The sequence below is a fragment of the Aquila chrysaetos genome, chromosome 16 (genome assembly GCF_900496995.4).
Source record: "Aquila chrysaetos chrysaetos chromosome 16, bAquChr1.4, whole genome shotgun sequence".
NCBI classification, from domain to species: Eukaryota; Metazoa; Chordata; class Aves; order Accipitriformes; family Accipitridae; genus Aquila; species Aquila chrysaetos.
The window spans coordinates 25,384,918-25,406,418 of record NC_044019.1 but is presented as its reverse complement, the minus strand read 5'-3'; the positions used below and the strand labels follow the sequence as shown (position 1 = coordinate 25,406,418).

The window sequence follows — 21,501 nt, the reverse complement described above, 5'->3', positions numbered from 1 at the left end:
CGACACCCCCAAGTCCTTCTCCTCAGGGCTGCTCTCAATCCACTCATCTCCCAGCCTGTATTTGTGCTTGGGATTGTCCCAAGCCACGTGCAGGACCTTGCACCTGGCCTTGTTGAACCTCGTGAGGTTCGCACGAGCCCACCTCTCAAGCCTGTTGAGGTTGCTCTGGATGGCATCCCTTCGCTCAAGCACGTCGACTGCACCACGCAGCTTGGTGTCGTCGGCAAACTTGCTGAGGCTGCACTCAATCCCACCGTCCATGTCACCAACAAGGGTGTTAAACAGCGCCGGTCCCAATACCGACCCCTGAGGAACGCCACTCGTCACTGGTCTCTACTTGGACATTGAGCCATTGACCGCAACTCTTTGAGTGCTACCATCTAGCCAATTCCTTATCCACTGAGTGGTCAATCTATCAAATCCACGTGTCGCCGCTTTAGAGACAAGGATGTCATCTGGGACAGCGTCAAACGCTTTGCACAAGTCCAGGTAGATGACACCAGTTGCTCTTCCCTTATCCACCAACACTGTAACCCCGTCACAGAAGGCCACCGAATTTGTCAGGCACAGTTTGCCCTTGGTGAAGCCATGTTGGCTGTCACCAATCACCTCCTCATTTTCCATGTGCCTTAGAGTAGTTTCCAGGAGGATCTGCTCCATGATCTTGCTGGGCACAGAGGTGAGACTGACTGGCCTGTAGTTCCCCAGGTCTAACTTTTTTCTCTTTTTAAAAATGGGCGTTATGTTTCCCCCATAATTTCATTATCTATGGCATACAATGATTTTAATCAACAGAGAATGAATATAAGGTATTGCATGTGGTTTTGCTGTATTCATGACTATGGAGAGGTGGTAGAGTATAACACAGTATTTCAAATTATGTTTCTAACTGGAGCAGTCAGTGCATTGATTATTCATTCATGATTCCAACTAGAGAATCCTATATTTTTGTTTAAATTTTGGTGGATAGATGGCAGGATGCGGCTTTATAGCTGGGTCCCCCCCTAATGAGAAAATGCTGGACTTCAAAAGGCTTGACTGAAGTTTTAACATACATGTTGCACTCACAACACTGCCTATGCTTTCATGTGAAATAATTTTTGAAAGCTTTGATAAGTCGTATTTTATTTCTGGCAGTACAAAATTTTGTAAGGTACTAAGGTTCTTAACCTTCAAAACAAGGATAACTATCTTCAACTGTCAGCTCTTGAACATTTTATCTCTTGAGTCTTACTTGTGCCTTGGAACTTAGTACCAGTGGATTGTCTGTCTGTGTAGATAGCAAACTGGATATTGGAGAACTTACTGGTATATGGGACAAATAGTTTTGTGTCTCCTGCGTCAGCTTTTTTTAAAGAAACTAGATAGTATTTATGACCAGTAATAACACCTGCTAGGTGAAGATAATGATACAGATAATGAAATCTTGCAGGTAAAGACAAAATCTGCTCTTCTGTGCTGCGTTGTTTATTCCTCCATTCCCCTTTCTGATGGCAGTGGAAGAGATTTCTGTTCTTTGAAGCTTTATCCTCTGTTATGATAAAAGTGGCGTTGGACAGACAAATAGCTTGATGCTGTAAAGTGGGCATTGTATTTATTTATCGGGTGAATTTGAGCCTCTGGCAAAGATTTTTAAATGATGACTAGTGATTTTTGATGTCTAATTTGCAGTACTTTTCAGAGGTGAGGTTTTCAGAGTACAAGTGTGTTAGGGCATTCGGAGTGTGTAGGCTCATTTGGAGGGCTTTAAGCTGCACAGGAAAAATTGAGACACCCAATTACAATACATGCTTGAATACTTTTTCCTTGGAGTTTAGTTTCAGTCCATGGCATTCCCTCAGTAGTTGCATTTCTGAGTTTCAGGTTGTTTTTCAAGCCAGTCTCTCCTCTTTCTGTCTGCAAAGCCTCATTTAATGACACAATGTTGGTTGGTTGTTTTTTTTTTTTTTCTGCAGTGAAATTCTGAATTGTAAATCTCATCACTCCTTTGTGTGTTACAGCATTCATGCTGGGTGAGATTATCAGGACTCAGTAGAGTTACATGGTTTTCTACCAGCTGAGAATTTGTGCTGGCATTTCTGGCTTCAAAGTAAACCTTTCGAAAGGAAGCACACCGGGCTTCTAATTGGTTGTGACATCCAGGAACGGCAAGTGGCACAGGTCTTGCAAATGTGTGACAAAGGCCCAGCGTGAGAGACATGGCAAGGGGTGGGAAGGTGAAATGCCGTGATTTCTTCCTTTTGTCATTAATCATCTTTTGGAGTGATGATATATTGTGAATAAAAGGATGAGATAAAAATGAATGTGGTGGGAGACGGCACATTTGAATCTTAGAAGATCAAGTATGAGAAGGCATACTGCCGCTTGGACATCGGCAGGATTAGCGAGACTGAAATATTTCTGCATCTGCCTGGTCAGACTGTAGTTTAATAAATATTGTATGAGCTGTCACGCTTTGCTTGTTTAAACTGAGAAATCCCTGAAACGATAGTGGATTGTGAGTGTGTTTTGTATTTATTTCTCAGGCAGAAGCACAGCCGTATAGCATTATTAGCAATAATACATCTCTGCCTTACACGGCGCAAGGACAGGTTTCCTCTGATGTACGATGGAGAGGTGGTAACGGAGTCAGTGGTAAAAACTGAAATTGGAGCTTGGTGAATTATGTTGGGAGAGGCAGTACCTGAGATTTCTCAGAATTTAGGAGCCTATTTATCTGACTGCAACACACCTTATTTACAGCAACTTAATCTGCTCACAGCAGACACAAACGGCTCAGCATCCTGTTAAAAATTCTGTCAGAAAATCAGTAGCTGACCAGTTGTGAACTTGTCAAAGTGACAAGTGGGCATGCTGACAGAGATGGCACTTGGGTTTTTTCATTGAACAAATGCAGTGGTGGAGCATGGTAGATGACTCTCAAAAATGAAAAATATTGATGGGAAAATGAAAAATGTAGTCTGAATCTTTCCAACTTAGCATTTTTACTGGAGTGTTGTTTCTCTCTTTTCTTCTTTTTTTAAAATACAATTCTTAGATATAGAAAGAGAAATCCACGCAGCTCCCCATGTGAGCGAGAAGTTAATTCAGCTCTTCCGGAATAAAAGTGAGTTCACGTTTCTGGCCACACTGCAACAGAAGGCATCGACTTCTGGAGTTATACTGTCCATCCGAGAATTGGAGCACAGGTAAGAGGAAATTGTTTCTGTCTTGCAGCAGTAGCAACTTAAAAGATACTGAGCGCTCAGTGGTCCGTTTTGAGAATGTGTTGAAATAGTAGGTGTAAAATCTGACATGCAAGTTAAAGCCTTTCTTCGTAGTTGCAATTTGCTACTTTTTGCTAGTTGTTTTTTTGTTATAGGAGGAATGCATTATTTATCTATCCTGGTCCGTAAAATAATTTAACTTGAACAGAAAGATCAAAACCAATGTAGTATAGACACAACGCACTTTGGAAGTTACAGACCTTGTATCGCAATTTCCCCTACTAGTTTATCATATGCATTTTGGAGTTTGCTTTTTCATAAAAGTTAAACTTACATGTTTCCTGCTTCACTATGTTTTATAACGTTTTAATATATTTTCTCTTTTGAGATTCAGTAATTAAGCTATTAAGCAATTAAGCTACTTGTGCTTCTGTATGGTGATGTGTATTTTTTCTTCCTGGCATAAATACAGTATTCTCTTATTTCGTGTGTGTGTCTTCCCCCCCCCCCCCCCCCCCCCCCCCCCCCTTTTTTTTTTTGTTGTCAGTGTAGGAGGGAAAAAAGAGGTCTCTTTCATTAGCTATGATAGTGACAGACATCAGTTTATTAAAAAAGCGTACCTTGGATTATGGCCCATAATACAATTCCGGTGATGTTTTGACGTTTCAAAGTGTGTGTTGTGTCAAACAGTCTCCTACTTGTAACTTTGTGAATGCTTTTTTCATAATTTCTTAGGGCTCGAAGGACCTTTGTATCTAGTCTGACTTTCTGTTGTAGTACAAGTATAGGACGTTCTTTGGTTGCTCCCGTTTCAAATCTAATACCAGTCATTCTGCAGCATTTTTTTTTTAGGGGAAAAAAAATTAATTCTATTGGTATTTAATTTTGTTAGTCATGTACTTGATACACAACTGTTAGCCCAATTTCTTACCTTTTGTTGAGAAGGGAGAAGGCAGTGGCTTTATTATGACCAAATCATCAATGATGGCTTTTGCCAGTTCAACAGCAGAGATGTCTGGACAAGGATAGTTAAGGGGAGGATATTGCTACTTGCTTATTCTATCACCATACTTTTCTGTCACTTCTACTTTCTTATTGGTCTCTTTCTTTTACTTTATTCCTTCCTTCATTTTCCAGGCCATTGCCTCAATACATAAGAATATTGTTTTACGTTACGCAGGGATCCGTCCCTCCAACTTTTCCTGTTTTCCTCTGTTTTCCGCTCTATCATTCCTTTTGTCATTTGCTTTTTAATTCCTCCAAGCTTTTCCAGGCCATTGTACCTGTCTGAAGTCATGGTTAACAGGATCAGTTTGCCACGTTAAGGGATATTTTGTTGTTGTTGTTGTTTTTTGTCTTTTTTGAGAAAGAGGACATTGAGGATAGCCATTGACAGAGGAACACTGTCACATGTAGGGACACATGCATGCACTCGGCAAAATCCAAGGTCAAAACTAGACAGGCGGTGATGATTACACAATGCAAGGCACGTGGATTTTTAGATAGGGCCTCTTCTGAATTTAGCTGCTTAACTCCTCTATCTTGACGGGCAGGGACGGAGACTCATAGAGAGATGTGCTATGCAGGGGTAATCTTGATTGAACAAAATAGGCTGCTGATGTCCTTCTTGGCACTGAGGTTATCTCTAGTATTGCAGATTAATAGACATTTTCCAACCTAAATGATTCTATGATTCTATGATCTGTTTAAAAATATATGTAGTCGAAGGATTGGGTGCTAGTCTCACTTAAACCTTTGTAGTTCTGTGTAGCAACCGAGGTAGTTTCAGGCTGTGTAGCTCCGTGTAAGAGCGGAAACAGGCATATGCAGTGTTGCTAATGACTGCTGTTACATTCTGAGTGTCAGATGGATTACTGCAATTAGCCACCTTTTCCGGACTCATTGTCTGTCACTTAAAACAGAGTCACTGTTTGTTTCTCTAGTTTCTTAAGTTGCTGCTTGGACCTTGATAAGGGTAGCGCTTTCAAACCCTTTGGTCTGCGATGACAGAAATTAATAAAGTGGATGACGGTGGAGAAAATACTTTTTAACGTTGATGAGGAGTAGAGAGCAAAGATTTGGGGCACTACTGAAGAGGACCTTGCTTACATTATGATCAATGTAATAGCAAAACTTTTGGCTTGATATTTTTTTGATGTTGCTTTAACTGCTCAGGTCACTCCAGTCTTTTTAACTTTGCATGTGAACTGAAGTGGGTGCAGGCCCTTGACACAGGGGAAGCCTTTTCTAAATTGTTGCTCCTACTAAGCTTTTGATAATTATCATGGTTCTGTTCTGGTGACATCCAGGTTTTTTGTCAAGCTTTTTTCAACGGTCCACGTGTCTATGAAAACAGACAATGCAAAGAGAATAGTAAGAAACATCATTATGTTTCAGCATGATTAACACCTATGGGAACAAGTATAAGGGTACATTTATTACCTAACCATTATAGTTTTTGACTATGGAAAAGCCAATAATGTTTTTTAACTTACCAGCATACCAAAAGTGGCAAAGTTAAAAGTTCGAGACTTCAGAACGTGCGGGAGGTCAACAACACCTGCATAAAAGAAGCTGTGTTATCTGTTGATATAGGAGTTCATATCTTTATGGGAGGTGTCTTTTTTGTTACACCCAGATTTAATAGTTGGCAAATAGGTTTTATTTCAAGCAACAAAAAGGTTTGTGTATATGTACATTTACACACACGCGTGCATATTTATGTATATATATTTATATTCTAAGTTACATATGCCAGCGTAACAGCGTAACTAGTTCAAAAGGCAGTTTTGCATGATGTGTGTAGTGGAGCTGATTGCCATAAAGTAGTAATACATAGAATGCTTGGTTTATATTTAATTTCTCTAGTAAGTTGTAGCAGGATTTTATTTTCCGTTAATGGCATGGAACTCTGAAACTAAAGGTATTAAAATAAGATGGACACAACTTTTCTTGAAGTCAGTAATTGAGATATGATGTTTTGTTGTACTAAATGGATATTTTGCGACAATTACTGTTAATTTGTATCATCAGTTGATGCACGGGATTTCTACTACAATGATGATAAATGCATCTTTGTTAATATTTTATCGTGTTGAATCAGCTTAATGATGATAAAGACTTTGTTTTCATGATCCAAATGTATTAAAATACAGCTTGGAAAATGGAAGGCTTAATTAACACAGATTAAGTCTAATTGAACAGTCTGATAGTATGTGCAGACTGTGTACATAGTTATCTGGCATACAGTGGTAAATCTGAAGATTATAATTTTTTTTCCTAAATTACAGATAACAAAATGTGATACAAGATGGACAAATATGTTACTTGGGGATGCAGGAGGCAGCAACTATTTTCTTTGTTGCAGGCTTACGCTAGCCAGGTCTTCCTAGATCTTTGTGAGCTATTTTGCTCACAACCTTTGACTTTTCAGACCACCAAGACGCTTGGAAAAGGCCATCAAGATATTTAAAATACCACGCATAATGAGTCCTTATTTCAACACTGATTTAATACGGTTTCATCTAAAGTTGTCTGCCTGCTCCTTACCTGCTTTGGCTTTGCATGGTCCAAAGCCCAAGAACATAAATTAGATAGAGTCAGCGTTGTCTTTGTGCTCTTGGGTTGGAGGTATATTGATGGTTCCTTCCCACCGCTGGCCATGATCAGTATCTGGAGAAATCTGTCAAGGATGTTGAGGTACCCATGCTAACGTTCTTTGAAACACTGGCTTTCGCCAAAGGAGCTGACTGTGATTTCCTGACTGGTCTGGGGCACGATTAAAAAGCAACTGACTGCTGTAATATTTTCTTTTCTTGGTGATGTGAAAATCGTGCCCCCTCCAAAAAAAAAAAAAAAAAAAAAATTAGGCATAAACTCTTCCTGTACTTTGTCTATAAAAACAATGCATTACAGTGAGTGGGAAAGGAAAGCATTTGTGTACTTCGAACACCTTCTAAGGGTTTTGGTGCTTGGAAATGATGGGTGTAAGGCACCTGGAAAAGAGTGGCGAGCATTCTTTTGGTGAGTGATTACCCCACTGATTAGCTTATAACGCTTTCAAATCATTTAGTGCCCAAACTTTCAATAATGACCTTTTAATTGCTGGGGATTTTTCTGGAGGTAGCCACCACTGAACCACTACTCGTTTGGGTCTAAGCATGGTAGGCTTAAGGTATCAAGAAGTATTGAGTGTGGAATGATTTTTCTGCTAACGTACAAATCTGAACATCCTCAAATCACATGAGTAGCACAAGTACGCATCACCTGGGACTCTGGTACTTACCTGAAAGGAACTAAGGGGAAATACATTCTTTACAGTATGTTACGCATAACCGGTAGCTGGCTGCCGAGCTGTCATCTGGTCACGACCTGGGAGGTGGTCACTCTGGATCAGGTTTTCTAGTCTTCCATCAGGCAAAATTCCCTTTGACTTTTGAAAGTAACCTGTTGGGTATTTGCTTGCTCTGTAACGAGCTGCCGTACAAAAAAAAGATTTTCTTCTTAACCATTGGTTTATTTTTGCGGAAAGCAGAGAAATTGGGCATTGTAATGCAGAATATGCAAAACGAAACTAGTAAGCAGAGGAGCCATTATCCATTAATTACCCATAAGAAATAGGATAATACCCTTATTGACCTTTTCCTCAAGGTCTCCTTATGTGCATTTTTCAAGGTCCCGGAGTCTTGTCCCCCCCTGCCGCCCCGCCCTTCCCAAAGAAGTCACTGTTGCTTTTGTTACTCTTACTAGTTACTAAAGAGGCAGGGTGAAAAACTGTTTTGTAAAATGCCAAGTTGCTTATTCTTCCCTACTGTTTTGTGTGTCCCCCGTGTCTGTCTTCTCTGTTTGCTTCGTGTTTATTAGTACTAACTGTCTATACGTGTGTTGTCATTCTTTCTAAAGAGTGTTTCAAAATGGGAGATCCCAACGCGATAGAACTAGGGAGCAAGTAGTAAGATTAATGTTTCTGAGATTTTCTCACAGGGAGCACTAAAATCTTTATTTTTTCTGAATTTTCTGAGTTTTTTTCAGGTTTTTTTTTCTTTGTTTTTATGCTTATAACTTATGTCTAGGACCTGAACTTCAGAAAATTTATGCCCCACCAAGCGTTTGGAAAGTTGTATTGTAAGCTAGTTGTACTGACGTGGTGAAATGGTTTTGCCGAGCAGAGAATTTGGCTCTTCGCTGTGTACCAGCAAGCTGTGCTGATATAAATATTCAGGGGCATTCTGATAAATGTCTCTGGCTCATAGTGAAAGATTTTTATTCCTAGCAAGTCAGTTTTGGGTAGGGAGGGGAAACAGGCATGGGACTCTAGTACATTGTTGATTACTTCCCCGCAGTGACACCGTGAACAGCTTCTGAGACTGTTGAGGGGTAGATGGAAAACTGTGTGTTCACGAGTAACAGTTGGAAGGCTACCAGGCCATAATATGTTTTATTAAAACACAAAAGGGTAACAAGCTAGTTAAATTAAACACTGAAACCTAATTAATGAAAAGAAACCTATGCAAGGGACTTCTGACCCTAGTTGTAAACCTGGAAGATCGGATTTACTCTATGCTACATTTTAGATTATTCTCTGCAAGATGTGTATATGCATATGGGATTCCAAGATGCGCAGTATTCAAAAAGGGAAGGAAAAACTCTGCAAATGTATCCATTAACCTTTTTCTTTTAGGGTAAAGGTCACACCTTCATTAATATTTATACATAGAATTGCTAAACTGGAAAGCTGTACAGAGAATATAAAGATCCAGCCTTACTTCTGTCCCTGAATGAGGTGATGTGAAATATGTGAGGCATCTACACACCTTTTTTTTTTTTTTTTTTTTTCCATAGCAGAACAAGCAGGTGAGCTTTGTTTCTTCCAGAATTTTTTTCTTTTTTTGAATTTTTCTTCCCAAAAGGTCTTTCGAGATGCAAATGCAAATAGAATTGGGCCCACCTGTTTCTGTGTGGGGGGTTAAAGTATGCAAAAGAGGAAAGCGAAGAAGAACTGTTATATTCTATACATCTTCCACCGATTTAAGTGCTGTGAAAGAGGGGTTAGTGCCTGAGGAGCTACCCTCCACCTTGTGGCTCCCTGCTGAGAGCAGGTGTTTTATGTACACTAGGCTGACAATTGTTGTCTCTCTGCAGCATTAACATGCTGCTGATAACCAGCTGTTGAAACACATTGATTGGACCTTGTTGGCAATTGGAGCAGAATGGCTGACAGTTTGAAACGCTTTAAAACTGAATTTGGACAGTGCAGAAATGTTGTGGTCAGCCAGGAGCAGGATGTGCGGGTCCCCCAGGAGTCTTCTCCAACATGCTGAGTTAATTCTGTTTGCTTGTTTTATGAGCCTCTGATATAGGCAGAGCACCGAAATGTCTCAAACTTACACTGAAGGCAACTTTCTGAAAACTGTGTCCGCTGAATTTGGGCTGCTCGTTAAGAACCCAACTCTCCTAGTTAATAAGATGGTTAGATGTTCGCAACATGTTACTCATAAACGGTCGTTTGCTTGGTTGGACATTAGGCTGGGTGATGTGTCTGTTTTTTGGGTTTGGTTTGCAGTTCAGTAATGATGCCGGTGTTGTTTCCTTGCCCTAGGTACTGCCTTCTGAAAGGGAGGAGGGTGGCAGTGCCTGCCCTCACGCCTGTGGAAAGCTGCCAGCGCTCAGGTGGCAGCGGAGAGGGAAGGAGGGGAAGGAGGAGGCCTGCAGGGCAGGGGGAGACTGAGGGTGTCCAGAGAGAAGCAGGGAGCAGACATGTGGCTGGGCCTTGAGAGAGTGGAAAGAAAAAGATTTTTTTGCTGGTAATCTAGCAGAAATGTGTGGAATTTGTCATAAGAAATCACTGAAAACTGCTGAATTCGAGAGTGAGATCAGAGGGAAGAACCTTTCTTGTAAGGACACAGCAATTAGGGTAATTTGTTTTCAAATATTGTAGTTTGACTCAGGCGGCAGACCTCGTTAGTTTAAAAGGCTACGTTATCCTCTTTTGTTTTATTAAAATCTGGTATTTAGAGATTGTGGATTTGTGGATCCCCTGAGCTGAGTTCTCGCTGCAGTGATGAGCGTGAGCGGGGAACAGACTGGACTGGGGCTATGCTCTGCTTCGGTTACAGCTCTGCTGGGGGCTCTCTGGTCACACTGGCGGCTCCAGGCTTCTGCGTACCCACAGTGATCCCTGAGCTAATGCCAGCTTGGACTCCCAGGTTAGCCTTAAAAAAATCAACAGCACCCGTTCAGAAAGTCTTCAGATGCAAATGCTTTGTGGACTGCGAATGGTCCACTGGTGCACTGGGGAAACTAAATTTTAGCCAAGGGTTGTAGGTGATGAGCTTTTCAAGGACTATTTCGGAGTGTAACTGAGGATTGCATTCCTTGCTAGAGTTACAGTCATAGTGTGAGTAAGTGTGACTTGGTTTTGGAGCGGTGATATGTAAAGAAATGATTCTTTTCTTTTGGCAGGTTACTTTTCTGTCAGACTAGTTCGTTGGGTTGACAAACCTTATTGCAACTGGATGGCTAAATCTGATGCAAAGGATGAGGTAGGAATAAGCGGGCAGGAGAGTGAGGCCATCTCTTTCAGGAGTGGTTACACTAGACTGCATCCCAAACTGTGAGATGAGCCTCTGCTTTTTGTGAGGGAATAAAATCAAATTTCTCTCATTACTTGGCAGCTTCTCGCAGATACCTACCTTTAGTAGAGATGTCTTGGTTCTTGTAGGTGTTTGTGTCTATATGTGTATGAGGACAGTGGCTTTTTTGTTTTGTTTTGTTCTGTTTTTGTTTTAGATGCTCAGAGTCATGACTTCACCTTACTTCAGATGATAGGCTCTCTTCTGTCCTGCTGACTGTGCCAGCTCTGAAGCCTGCTAAGATGCTGTACTATTTTTAGGTCCAATGTGGTACTACCTACTTGGTTTACTATGAATAGGAGAGAGACCGGGTCTTTTTCAGATAGTAGACAGGTAGCAGCCACAGTGAAGATAGATTTTTAGACATATGAAATGGAAACGAAAATGCTTAAGGTCAATCCTTACAACACATGCCATGAAAATGAGTAGCTGCTTTGTACCAGCTCTGACTCCAGCTGTCTTTTAGCTGGCAGGCAGACGTTGGGGTTACTTTTTTTTCTTTATATGATCAAAGAAGAAAGTAAATTTGTATTTGGATGACCTTTGCCTCGTCTCAGGTACACAAATGCATATTCTGAGCATCATAAATGCTCAATGCCTTGCAGCCTGCATGCCCAGCTGCCATGTAGAAGATTTGTAGAACAAAAGACAAAATGTTTGTTACAGAAAATGTCAGTGTGGGTGTTTTTGTTGCTAAATGCTTCAAGCTAGGCTGATATAACATGATTCCTGTTGTCCTCGGAGTGGTCTGAATGGAAAAAATGAAGTTGTTTAATTGACTGGATTTAGTTCCTTTCATTTGAAATGAAAGGACACAGATGTTTGAAAGAATCCTGTTCAGGTAGACAACAGCACAGTGAAATTGAACTTTCAGGCTTTTACCTGAGAGGTTTGAAAGAATTTAGTATTAAGTTTTGGCTTATTTTGGATTTGCTTGCGTAGGAGGTATACTTTTGGAATACAGTAGGTGATGATAGAGTCTTTGTCTGTGCAACATATGGGATTCAGCTTTTGCATTTTCTTTTGTAGAAAGTTAATCTGATTTTTCAGCAAGATACCTTCATTGTCACAGATGATCCTTCTTCTGTTCACAATACCTTTTGTCCTACCCGACGACAGTCCGATTTTGCTCATCAGCTTTGATGATATCAGTACGTAATCTCTGCCACAGTAGTAAGTCTTTAATCACATGTAAATGAAGATTTGCCACGTGTGGTTTTGCTGTGCAGGCTCTCAATCTGTCCATATTTAAACTAGCTTTAAAAAAGTAGCTTTCTATGGTTTGTAAGTGTGCATATGTAGCAGAGGACTAGATCTGTACTCTTGAGCGTGTAAGAGCATTTCTTCAAAATCCAGTGTTTGACAATGCGTAATGCTTCAGAGCTTGGGATCTTACCCTGTCACTTTATAGTAACTAGGATACAAGAACAGTGCCTGTGGAAGCGACTGAAATATTTGCCTTGACAGCTGTAACTTGTTCTGGTTTTGCATCCGTACAGAACTGTGGTGACAACTGCAAGGTGAGTGTTTACTTCTGTTTGAAGAGATGCATCTCTTGTTTCAGAGGCACTGCTTTTGCTCTATATGGCTTCATCGGCGGTGGTGATGGTCTTGGGCATATGCCTGCCAGCTTATCTGCAGCAGAGTGTACCCGGTGCCTGCTCTGGGCCTGACTTGCTTTTCACCGGGGAGCGTTAGAACAAGATCTCAGTTACTTTCATGTTGCTGTCCAGGCTGAGCCGCTTGGCAGCACGACCGAAATAACAACGTGCTGTGTGTACCACTGTGCACGCGGACTCAATTAGTGGTAAGGAACAGTGAAAGGCCAAAACTGTAATGATCTGTGATTCATCACAGAATCTCTGTAGATTGAAAATCCTGAAATCTGTGTGATAATGGATGCAGATTTGTTGGCTGTTTGTCTCCGAATACATCAAGAAGTGTTTCTGCGAAGATGCTAAAGCACAGTCTTGCCTGAAGCCATTTTTTGTCATTAAACATAATTAAATGTTCTGATATTCTGCTTGGCACAATGCTATTGGAAATGAAAAAGCTATGTGCGCAAACATGGCCAAATAGGCAAATTGTGCAGAAGCTTCTCGAACTTCCAGCTGATGACATCAAGCGGGCTGGTCTGTGAACTTTCCTTGAATTTGTTTTGCTATAAAAAAAATACAAGAAAGTGTGTCTTGACCATACTGACAGAACTTTCCAGAAACTTCTGTTCAGTAACAGCCTCATTCTTACTATGGCAGTGATTTTTTTTCCAGCAGTTGAGAGACCTGACATCGTAGTGTTGCTGCAGCATGTGCAAGGTGAACGGTGCTTCCATCCTTGAACTCCTGTGGTTTTGTGACCCTCTCCCACACAATGTTAAGCAGATGCACAAGTGTTTTGACTAGATGGCAACCCCAAGTTTGTACATATTCGCAGGGATGCCATCTGTGCCTGCTGCCTTGCCCTGGGACATCTGTTCAGTAGCTCTAAGAGCATCTGCTATAAGTGCTGGTGCTGCTCCTTGAAAGAGGCTGTGGGGCTTCATTTGGCACTTGATCAGGGATGACGGAAGTTGTAAAATCGGAATGCTAGCTCGGCTTTATTTATGTTTGAACGTGATAAAGGGGAAGATTTCCAGAACTGAATGCAAAAAGTAGTTTTGCTTTAGTTCTTAGAGCTCTTATCGGAGCATTTAGTCAGCATTGTGCTTACCAGATGGTGCCCTGTCTTCATTGTAGTATATTTTAGTGTCTCGTAATAGGTGTTAGCATAGTAAAGATCAGAACAAGAAGTGTTGAATACATGAAAGATATTCAGAAGGACATATATCGCAGAGCTCTTTTTGGGGTCGTGTCTTATTTGGGGTCTGTGAGCCCTCCCTCCTTTGGCCACTTCCACAACCTGACAGCGGTAAAATTTTTGAATGGAACGTGGTGGTGTTTGTCACAGGTTAAGATTGCTGCTGTGGTAGATATGATGAATAGATGAATGTGTTTCTTTAATGCAGATGATGGATTAAGCCAACTCACCTTATAGAAATATTTTGGGTTTTTTCTGCTTCAGGTGTCTTACATGATCTTATTTATTGTTGATAATGACTTTTTCAATTTTTTTTGTCATTACATCCACAGCAGCTCTTTCCAACTTACAGTATACTTTTAGACACATTTTTCTCCTGATCTGGAAGTGAAACGAGCTGTCAAATGCACAGTTAAATATTCACTATGGTTGTGACTAAAAGGAAAAAAAGAGCAAGCATTAAACATCACTGAGTCAGGCTTTATCCTCTCAACAATGTTTGTGTGTGAGGTACATAGGGGGTCACAAAAGTTGTCAGAAAGAATTGTAAAGCATCTTGAGTGGATTGTGGAATAATATTGTCTTTCTGTAAAGCACGTTGCATGATCTTAAAATATCCCAACTTCTTTGATGACCATAAAATTGATCTGAATTTAGCAACATGTTTTTCTTTCTTTTTTCTCTTATACATTGGGATTTGAATGAGACGCTGCGGACAGACCTATAAAAAGAATTTGAATTCTATAATTGTATAAAAGAAGTCAGCAGTAGCTTACGTTCTTAGCAAATATGGAAATTCTAGTAGTGGGAAAATTTCAGCCAAGGTCATATTGTATTGCTGTTCCATAAACAGAGGGCTTTCTTAATACATGTGTTCTGAGAATTTTATCTGTCAAAATGCATGTTAATTTGACCATGTCTGTTAAAAAAAAAAAAATCCTCATCGAGAAATAACAAATAAAACAAGAAACCATCACTTGATGCTAACAAGTTGACAAGTAGATTACTGTCTCACATCTCTCTTATTCAGAAAAGGTCTTGAGGAGGGTAGCAAGGGGCTAACTATAGCGGCAGGTTGACACACAGAGATATCTTAGAGCCATTCCAGTCAGGCTTCATGCAGATGTGATGCAGAAGCAGAATGAGTTGTAATACTCGGGGATCTCCCTTGGGCTTTTGATATAGATCTCATGGCAACGTTGAAAGTTCATACTTGTCTACTGATGATACATTTATTCAGACAGTCACAGATGCTGCAGTCTTTCAGGAACCCTGACTTGTTCTGTTCCTGTTTCCTTCTTCCTTGCAAAATACTGGGAAGTACCTACAGAAAGACACACCTGATAGAGATTAGTTCATTTTCTTGCCTCTTTTATGGTAGCTTCTGTTAATTTCTCCCTGTTGTTTACCCGTTGGTTTGTAGTAGATAAAAACTTGTGCAATGGCACTTCAAGTCCAAGGTGAGACAGATATTTAAAAAAAACCCCAATAAAACCATGTATTTTCTCTGGCTTTACTAATTATTTTCTCACAGGTGGATGATTTCTTGCCTAAGCTTATGTTTTTCCACTCATTTGTGTTCCATTCCACAATTTGCAGATTAGAACTTGAACGTGGAGCAGTTCATTTCCAGGACTGAATGGCCTTTATGTCATTGCTTTTGAAGAGGCTTTCCTCCAGTGTCTGGTGGGAGGAGAAAGAAAAGATGACGTTTGCTATTGAGAAAGCTATTGGCATGTGAATTATATTCTAGTAGAGAAAAGACAACTACGTCTTCTGAATGGTGAACATGGTGAAGTGTGTGTGTAATCAAGATCTCGGTGTAAATTTGTGCATCTTCCAAAAAAACCCCACCAAACCCCAATGGAAGAGTGTTGGTTTATATTGCCTTGCATTTTTTAAATACTTGAGATAGATATAAGTTGGGCTAATCCAGCCAGCTTCCGCTGTTGGGTTTTTGTTGCGTGTTGTTTACTGATGTCTGTCTGAGCGTTACTGCTTCTGATTTGCACTTGTTGAAAAATGTTGAAAAATAGGTGCAGAATTTGTCTGCTGTCATCGTCCTTTCCTGTCACTGAAGAGGTAAAACGTGTTTTATACAGTCCTGTGGCACTTAGCAGTGCATTAGATGTACATATATAAAAAGGTTAGCACTGGCTATTACAGTAAATTTTAACTAGTCACTTCTGTGTTATATAAATTAGTTAGGAGATTGACAACAAACTCGGTGCCTAAGCAACAAGCTGTTTTTAGTCCTGAAGTAACTATTGACACTAAGCCTTGTCAGATGAGAAACTACATCGCTTTGCAATTCCCTGTGCTGTTCAAATAATAGAGCATACATGTGATTAAGTACACTGACCTTTCCAGGGCCGGACTGTTGCCTTTTTATTAACAAACAAAACATTGTGTGGTAAGCGATTAGCTCCGTGGCTATCGGCGATTATGAAGAATGACTGCACGAAGTGATGTGCTTCCTGCAACAGGAGCTTGTCTTGCTCTTGGGCTCTTAAGCTTCTATGATCAACCTTGTAATTATATATTTTTATACAAATACTTTGTGTGTGAGACAGATGCTGGAGTGTTTTGTAGCTCTCCCTCATTTTTTTTTGAAATTTTCTGCCTCACTGCTGTTTATTTGAACAAGAGAGAAAGAAAGTCTCTTTAGTGACTTCCTTTTGTGCTCGGATAACAGATGACAATTACGAAACGTTTAACTTTGTATGTATGACGTCACTGGCGGTACTTGTCTTAGCGCTGTCCTGGCTTGGAAACACCAGCAGCAGTATCTTCTGTATATTGACTGTGCTGTTAACTGAGCAGCAAAATAAAATAATAAAAAAATCCTCTCCAGATTTCTTATGAGTGTAATTTAGGTATTTTAATGGGGGAGGGTGGGGTGGTGGTAGCAGTTAATCAACATTCTGCTCTACCTAGAAAAATCCCGTTTCTCTGCCCTCCTTGAGCCTTTATGTGTATGAAACAGGCCAGCTCCTTCACAACACCAGCCTTTCTTATTTTTTCCACTCTGTACTGCATGTATTTTATTTGTACCTGTGCCTGCTCTGTTTTTATTCAGTTTTGGTTTTGCCTTTATCGGCTTGTGTTTTTTAATTTGTCACTTGAGTCTTTGATTCGGGTGACGTGATAATGCTCAGAAGTTACATGAAAAATGTAATGGCAAGGCATTGGCAGGACAGAGGAGGGCTTGAGTTTCTCTTTTGGTCGAGATTTATTGGCTTGGTGTTCCCCTTCCCAGTCTGTTGTGATCTTTTGCACATGTTCCCAGCAAGAGTTTTATCTCATAAGTAAGTACTTCCCAAAGAACTCCGTTTTTCAGTTACGTTCTAAAAAGCCTCTGCTTCACTGGTGAGAGCTATTCTTGATGAAGTGTATGCACTTCACGTAAAAACTTGTGCACACTGGCTGTTAAGGTCTGTGTACAGCGGAGCAGCGTAAAAGGCTCGTGCGAAAATGAAAATCGGCACCCGAGTATTTATTATTTTGTGTTGCATTTATTTTTTTTTGGAAGAGGCTTTTGTTACTGGGTGTGGTTGTTTGGGGTTTTTTGTTGTTTTTTTAACCCAAACTAGCACCGGTCTTTCAACTGCCATGTTAAATTGGTGTTGTCCAGTAGGGAAAAAAACGACACTGTGGAGGTAGATGGGGATAGGGACTAGCTGGGCAACCTAACATCCGCACTTAGTTGTAGTTATTTCTACTATAAAAGGAGGTCTGCATCTTCTTTCTGTATGCAGGGCTTCATTTTAGCAGGAAAAAAGAGCACCTTGATTTGATACGCTATAAATACTCTGATCTGAGGTCCAAGAGAAGGCTTCACTATTTACGCTGTCAATGTGCTACCACCTGGAAGGGCTAAATTCACCCTAGAAAAAGAATTGGCTCCCCCCCGCCGGCATGAAGCCAGTTAATAGCTGTACTTTGTTAGCGCTCCGATGACTGGGACAACTGTCTGAGGGTTTTGACTGTTTGATTGTTTATGCTAGGTGTTGAGACACCTAATCCAGCCAGGAGGTTTTGTTCCCTTGTAAAGCTGAACAATTACAGCTGTAACAATAGAAGTCAGAAAATGAGTTAAGTGCGATTGCATGTAGGGGAGTCCTAAAAGTAAACAGTTTTTTAAAAAGTGGATATGCAAACAGTAGAAACGAATTTAATGATTACCAAGTGGTTTCTTACCTTAATGGCTTTTTGTTTGTTTGTTGGTAATGATATATACAGTTCTTTATTTTTGCATTTCCCACAAATCTTGTGTTCATGCAAAACATTGTGGTGAAAAGAATAAGGATTGTTTTCTTGTAGTTGAACCTGTTCTACGGGTAAAAAGAGGAATTCAGTTTCGACGACTGTCAAATGGTGTTTTGAACATGAGCTGTTTTTGTGTAACTGATATTGCTATTTTTGTGATGCACTGAATGTATAGTTTTGTCTCTCCACCTCTTTTTAAAAATGAACTAGTAGATAATTCATGCTGAGTAACCTCTTTAGATTGTGACCTTCCACATGGTGTTTGCTTAAAGAAGTTTACGAATTAAGAAGAAAGTGACAGAAGCAATGAATAAACCAAAAAATGGAACTGATTCTTCTTCATGTTTTAAATACAGCTATTTTGAACTGGAGAGCAGTGGCCTACGGGATGAGATCAGATATCACTACAGGTTTAATGGGAAGTCAAGAACAGAGGTGTTCCCCTACCGTCTGGCAGATGGACAGTGGCATAAGATTGCCGTGTCACTTAGTGCATCCCACCTTCTGCTCCATGTGGACTGCAACAGGTAAGAAAATCTGTGCGGTAATTTATATTTCTTTAAAAAATGCTCTCTACTTACACACAGGAATAAAATTGGAAAAGGAGAAATTTTTTTTACATATCTAATTTAAAAAGCATGGTAAACTGCCATGGGATAAGAAAAAGAAAACAAAGCATTAAAATGAAACAATTCATTGTGATTATGAACAAATGTGGGAAAGGTTGATTGCTGACTGGGGACTATTAAATGCATCTCTGTAGTTTAGGCACTAGCTGATGTTACGTTTGACTGTGATTGCATTTAAGTGTGATAGATTGGTGTGCAGTCTGTTCTGTTGTGAACTGCTTCACTCAGCCTACCTGAAATCTTGAAGAATAGATGGATGTGTCAGAGGCATTTTAATTTTATTTTACATAATCAAGCAATGCACTTTTTACTGATTTTCTACCCGCTGCCCCCCTTGGAAACTTCTGAGAAACCTGGAAGCTTCTTTTTGCGTGTCTAGAACTGGTGCTTTTTGTTTTCTGAAGGGTATTCTGTCTGTCATGGCACTTTTTTCCCTTTAAAAGTTGTAAAGGCTGCAAGATGGCAGATTGTCAGGATTTCAAGGAATAAAAAGGAGCAAACCTAGACTCTTTCTTCCCTTGGAACGTGATCTCACAATGTATTGAAGACTTCGGCTTTTGCTAACTTCGTGGTTGATGAGGAAACTCAGAAAACTTGAAATTTGGACCTTCAAAATAGTCTTTAGGAATGAGGAAAATAAATCATTACTTTCGTGTCTTCTCACAGTGAAACTAATAGAAAAATATCCTTTGCCTTCAGTGAGAGGATCGGCATGTGCATTTTGGAATTGTGGCACTTAAATGGATAGGGTGATGGTAGCGGATATTTTCTTCTGAAGTCTTCATTTTGTTCAGGCTGGCAGAATAAAGTTATATGAGTATTAGAGGAGTATGCAGTTATTGGAACATTTGAAAAAGTTTAAATTTTGACCAAAGGAATTATGAGATACTGTTTTGAGAAGATTACAGTCATTTTCCGCAACTGCATTAACTACTGACAGTAAAAATCTAATCTGAAGCAAGGTTGCTTATTGAATCCTTTTATCTGGACCCTAGAAGCAATTAAATGTTTATAGCAATTTTAATTTAATTAAGGCATGAAATCTACAATTTGTAAAGATTGCCTTCATTTCAGTTGTCTGATTTATTTATCTTACCATTTGTTTATCTGTTATATTATTTGCTTACAACTGTATACTTTTTTGTTTATTGACATACTGGGTTTTGGGACAGGTTCTTTATGATCTGTTATGATCTTTTTTATTCTTTTTTTTTTTTTTTTTTTTTTTTATGAACAGCAAATGTGTTTTAGGAAGACCCTTTTTTAGCAGATTGTTTAGCTGGCTGCCTTCTTGCACACAATATAGAAAGGAAGACAACACAAAATGCCTGCCTGGTGCAGAAGTCTATCCAGGGACAAGAGAGCTGCACAGAGTCATGGTTGTGACCTGATTTTCTTTATAGCAACAGGCAGCAATAGATAAATACAATTACAGAATGAGCTGTGCTGTCATATGAGGTGATAAACGTGTATAGCTGTCTCTGTCAGGTAGCCCTAAACAGGGCTGATGCGTCTAAGAGCATCCCTTAAGGTGGTACATCTCGGCTGCTCCCAGCGTAAATCCATACCTAAATGCCTCTATTTGGTTGTGTATTTGTGGTATTTTATAACAACTCCTGTGGGAAAGTAATGGGAATAGTTCTGAAAGCATGACTTGAGGGTAGATCACAGTACAAGTTTAAATGAGGGGAAAAAAAAAAAAAAAAGAAAAAAAGGAAGTCTTTAAGTTCCTGACTCAGCTGTAGCATCTCTGTTCAGTTAATTAGAGAATTTTGTGAATGTTGGTGTTATAGTTTCCTTTATTACATCTTAACCCCCTACATCTTTGCACTCAGAAGAGTCGTCAGCATCTTGTTCATCTTTGCACTAGCATTTCCTGATGACACCACAGTAAATGTCAAAAGATGTGAAAATGAAGAGCAAGCCAATGAGGGGTACTTCTGAGCACTACTGAAAATGCTAAGCCTTCCTCATGTTAGTGGTAGGAAAGCTGCAGCTGAAAGTGTGCACTGAAAGAGCTGTAGACTTTACATGTAAATGTCACCATTTTAGGCTAGTGTGGTGTCAGGAGCTCTCAGCAGAGTTCAGGATATCTAATGAGAAGTGATGCTTCTGCAGACTTAATTGAACAAGTAAGTCACAGGGAAAGAGAATACGACTGCAGTCAATAGATTGACCTGTCCCGTCTCCTGCAGAGATTCGGTGTCATCAGAACAGGAATTTAGCTTGAAGTGTACCTATCTAGTTAAAGAAGTTCTGTGCTTTTTACTTACTGTGCTTTCCCCTCTAAAAAAAAAACCAAAAAAGGCAAAAAGGAAAAAAAAAAAAGACCAGCAAAATTAATCTCTTTAATTCCTACTGGATTTCTTTAAGGGGGTTGCAACATGGCTTCCTTATAGTTATGCACGAATTTGTATAAATGCATTACTCCTTGTTTAGGGCTATGGTAATATGTTACACGTTTGGAAGGCTATTCTGAGTGAGTGATTTGTGAATGCAGCGTTATTAAAGTTAACCTGTATCTGAGAGCACATTGAAAGTGTTCGCATTGGGAAAAATAGCCAGCAACAACCTAATTTTGCTACAGGATTTGTATTGATACCCAAAGCCAGTCTCTGGCCTCCAAAACCTGCAGTAGATCAGAAAGCGTTGGAGAGGAAACTCGTAATTTGTAAACAGGTAGTCGAATCTACTTCTATTCTTCCCAGCCTTATCACCCACATTACTCTGATGCGTAAAATTGCTTTGACGTTTGGTACTTGATTGTCTTTTGGGTTCAATTCAAAGTTGACTTTGTTTTTCAGACCTGGATAGGTTAGGAAAGAATACTTGAGAACTGGTAAAAGCCTTTAGTGCTTTTAAGAGTCATCTTTAAAACAGTGTAATTGCCTCTGTTCTAATGAGATGTAATATGGTGGGGGAGGCACACATATCAAAGGAGGTATTGTACCCAAGTGCATGTCCTTTTGA

The 21,501-nt window shown here is 39.9% G+C and overlaps 1 protein-coding gene across 4 annotated transcripts in view; it reads left to right on the top strand.

The window, feature by feature from the left end:
- Window positions 1-21,501, top strand: part of NELL1 (neural EGFL like 1) — a 300,863-nt gene that overhangs the window by 25,007 nt on the left and 254,355 nt on the right. For all 4 annotated transcript variants that reach the window (XM_030039088.2, XM_030039085.2, XM_030039086.2 and 1 more), the window contains exons 3-4: window positions 3,038-3,188; window positions 18,259-18,429. In XM_030039088.2, coding sequence (XP_029894948.1) covers window positions 3,038-3,188; window positions 18,259-18,429 — 322 coding nt within the window. The remainder of the gene's footprint in view (window positions 1-3,037; window positions 3,189-18,258; window positions 18,430-21,501) is intronic.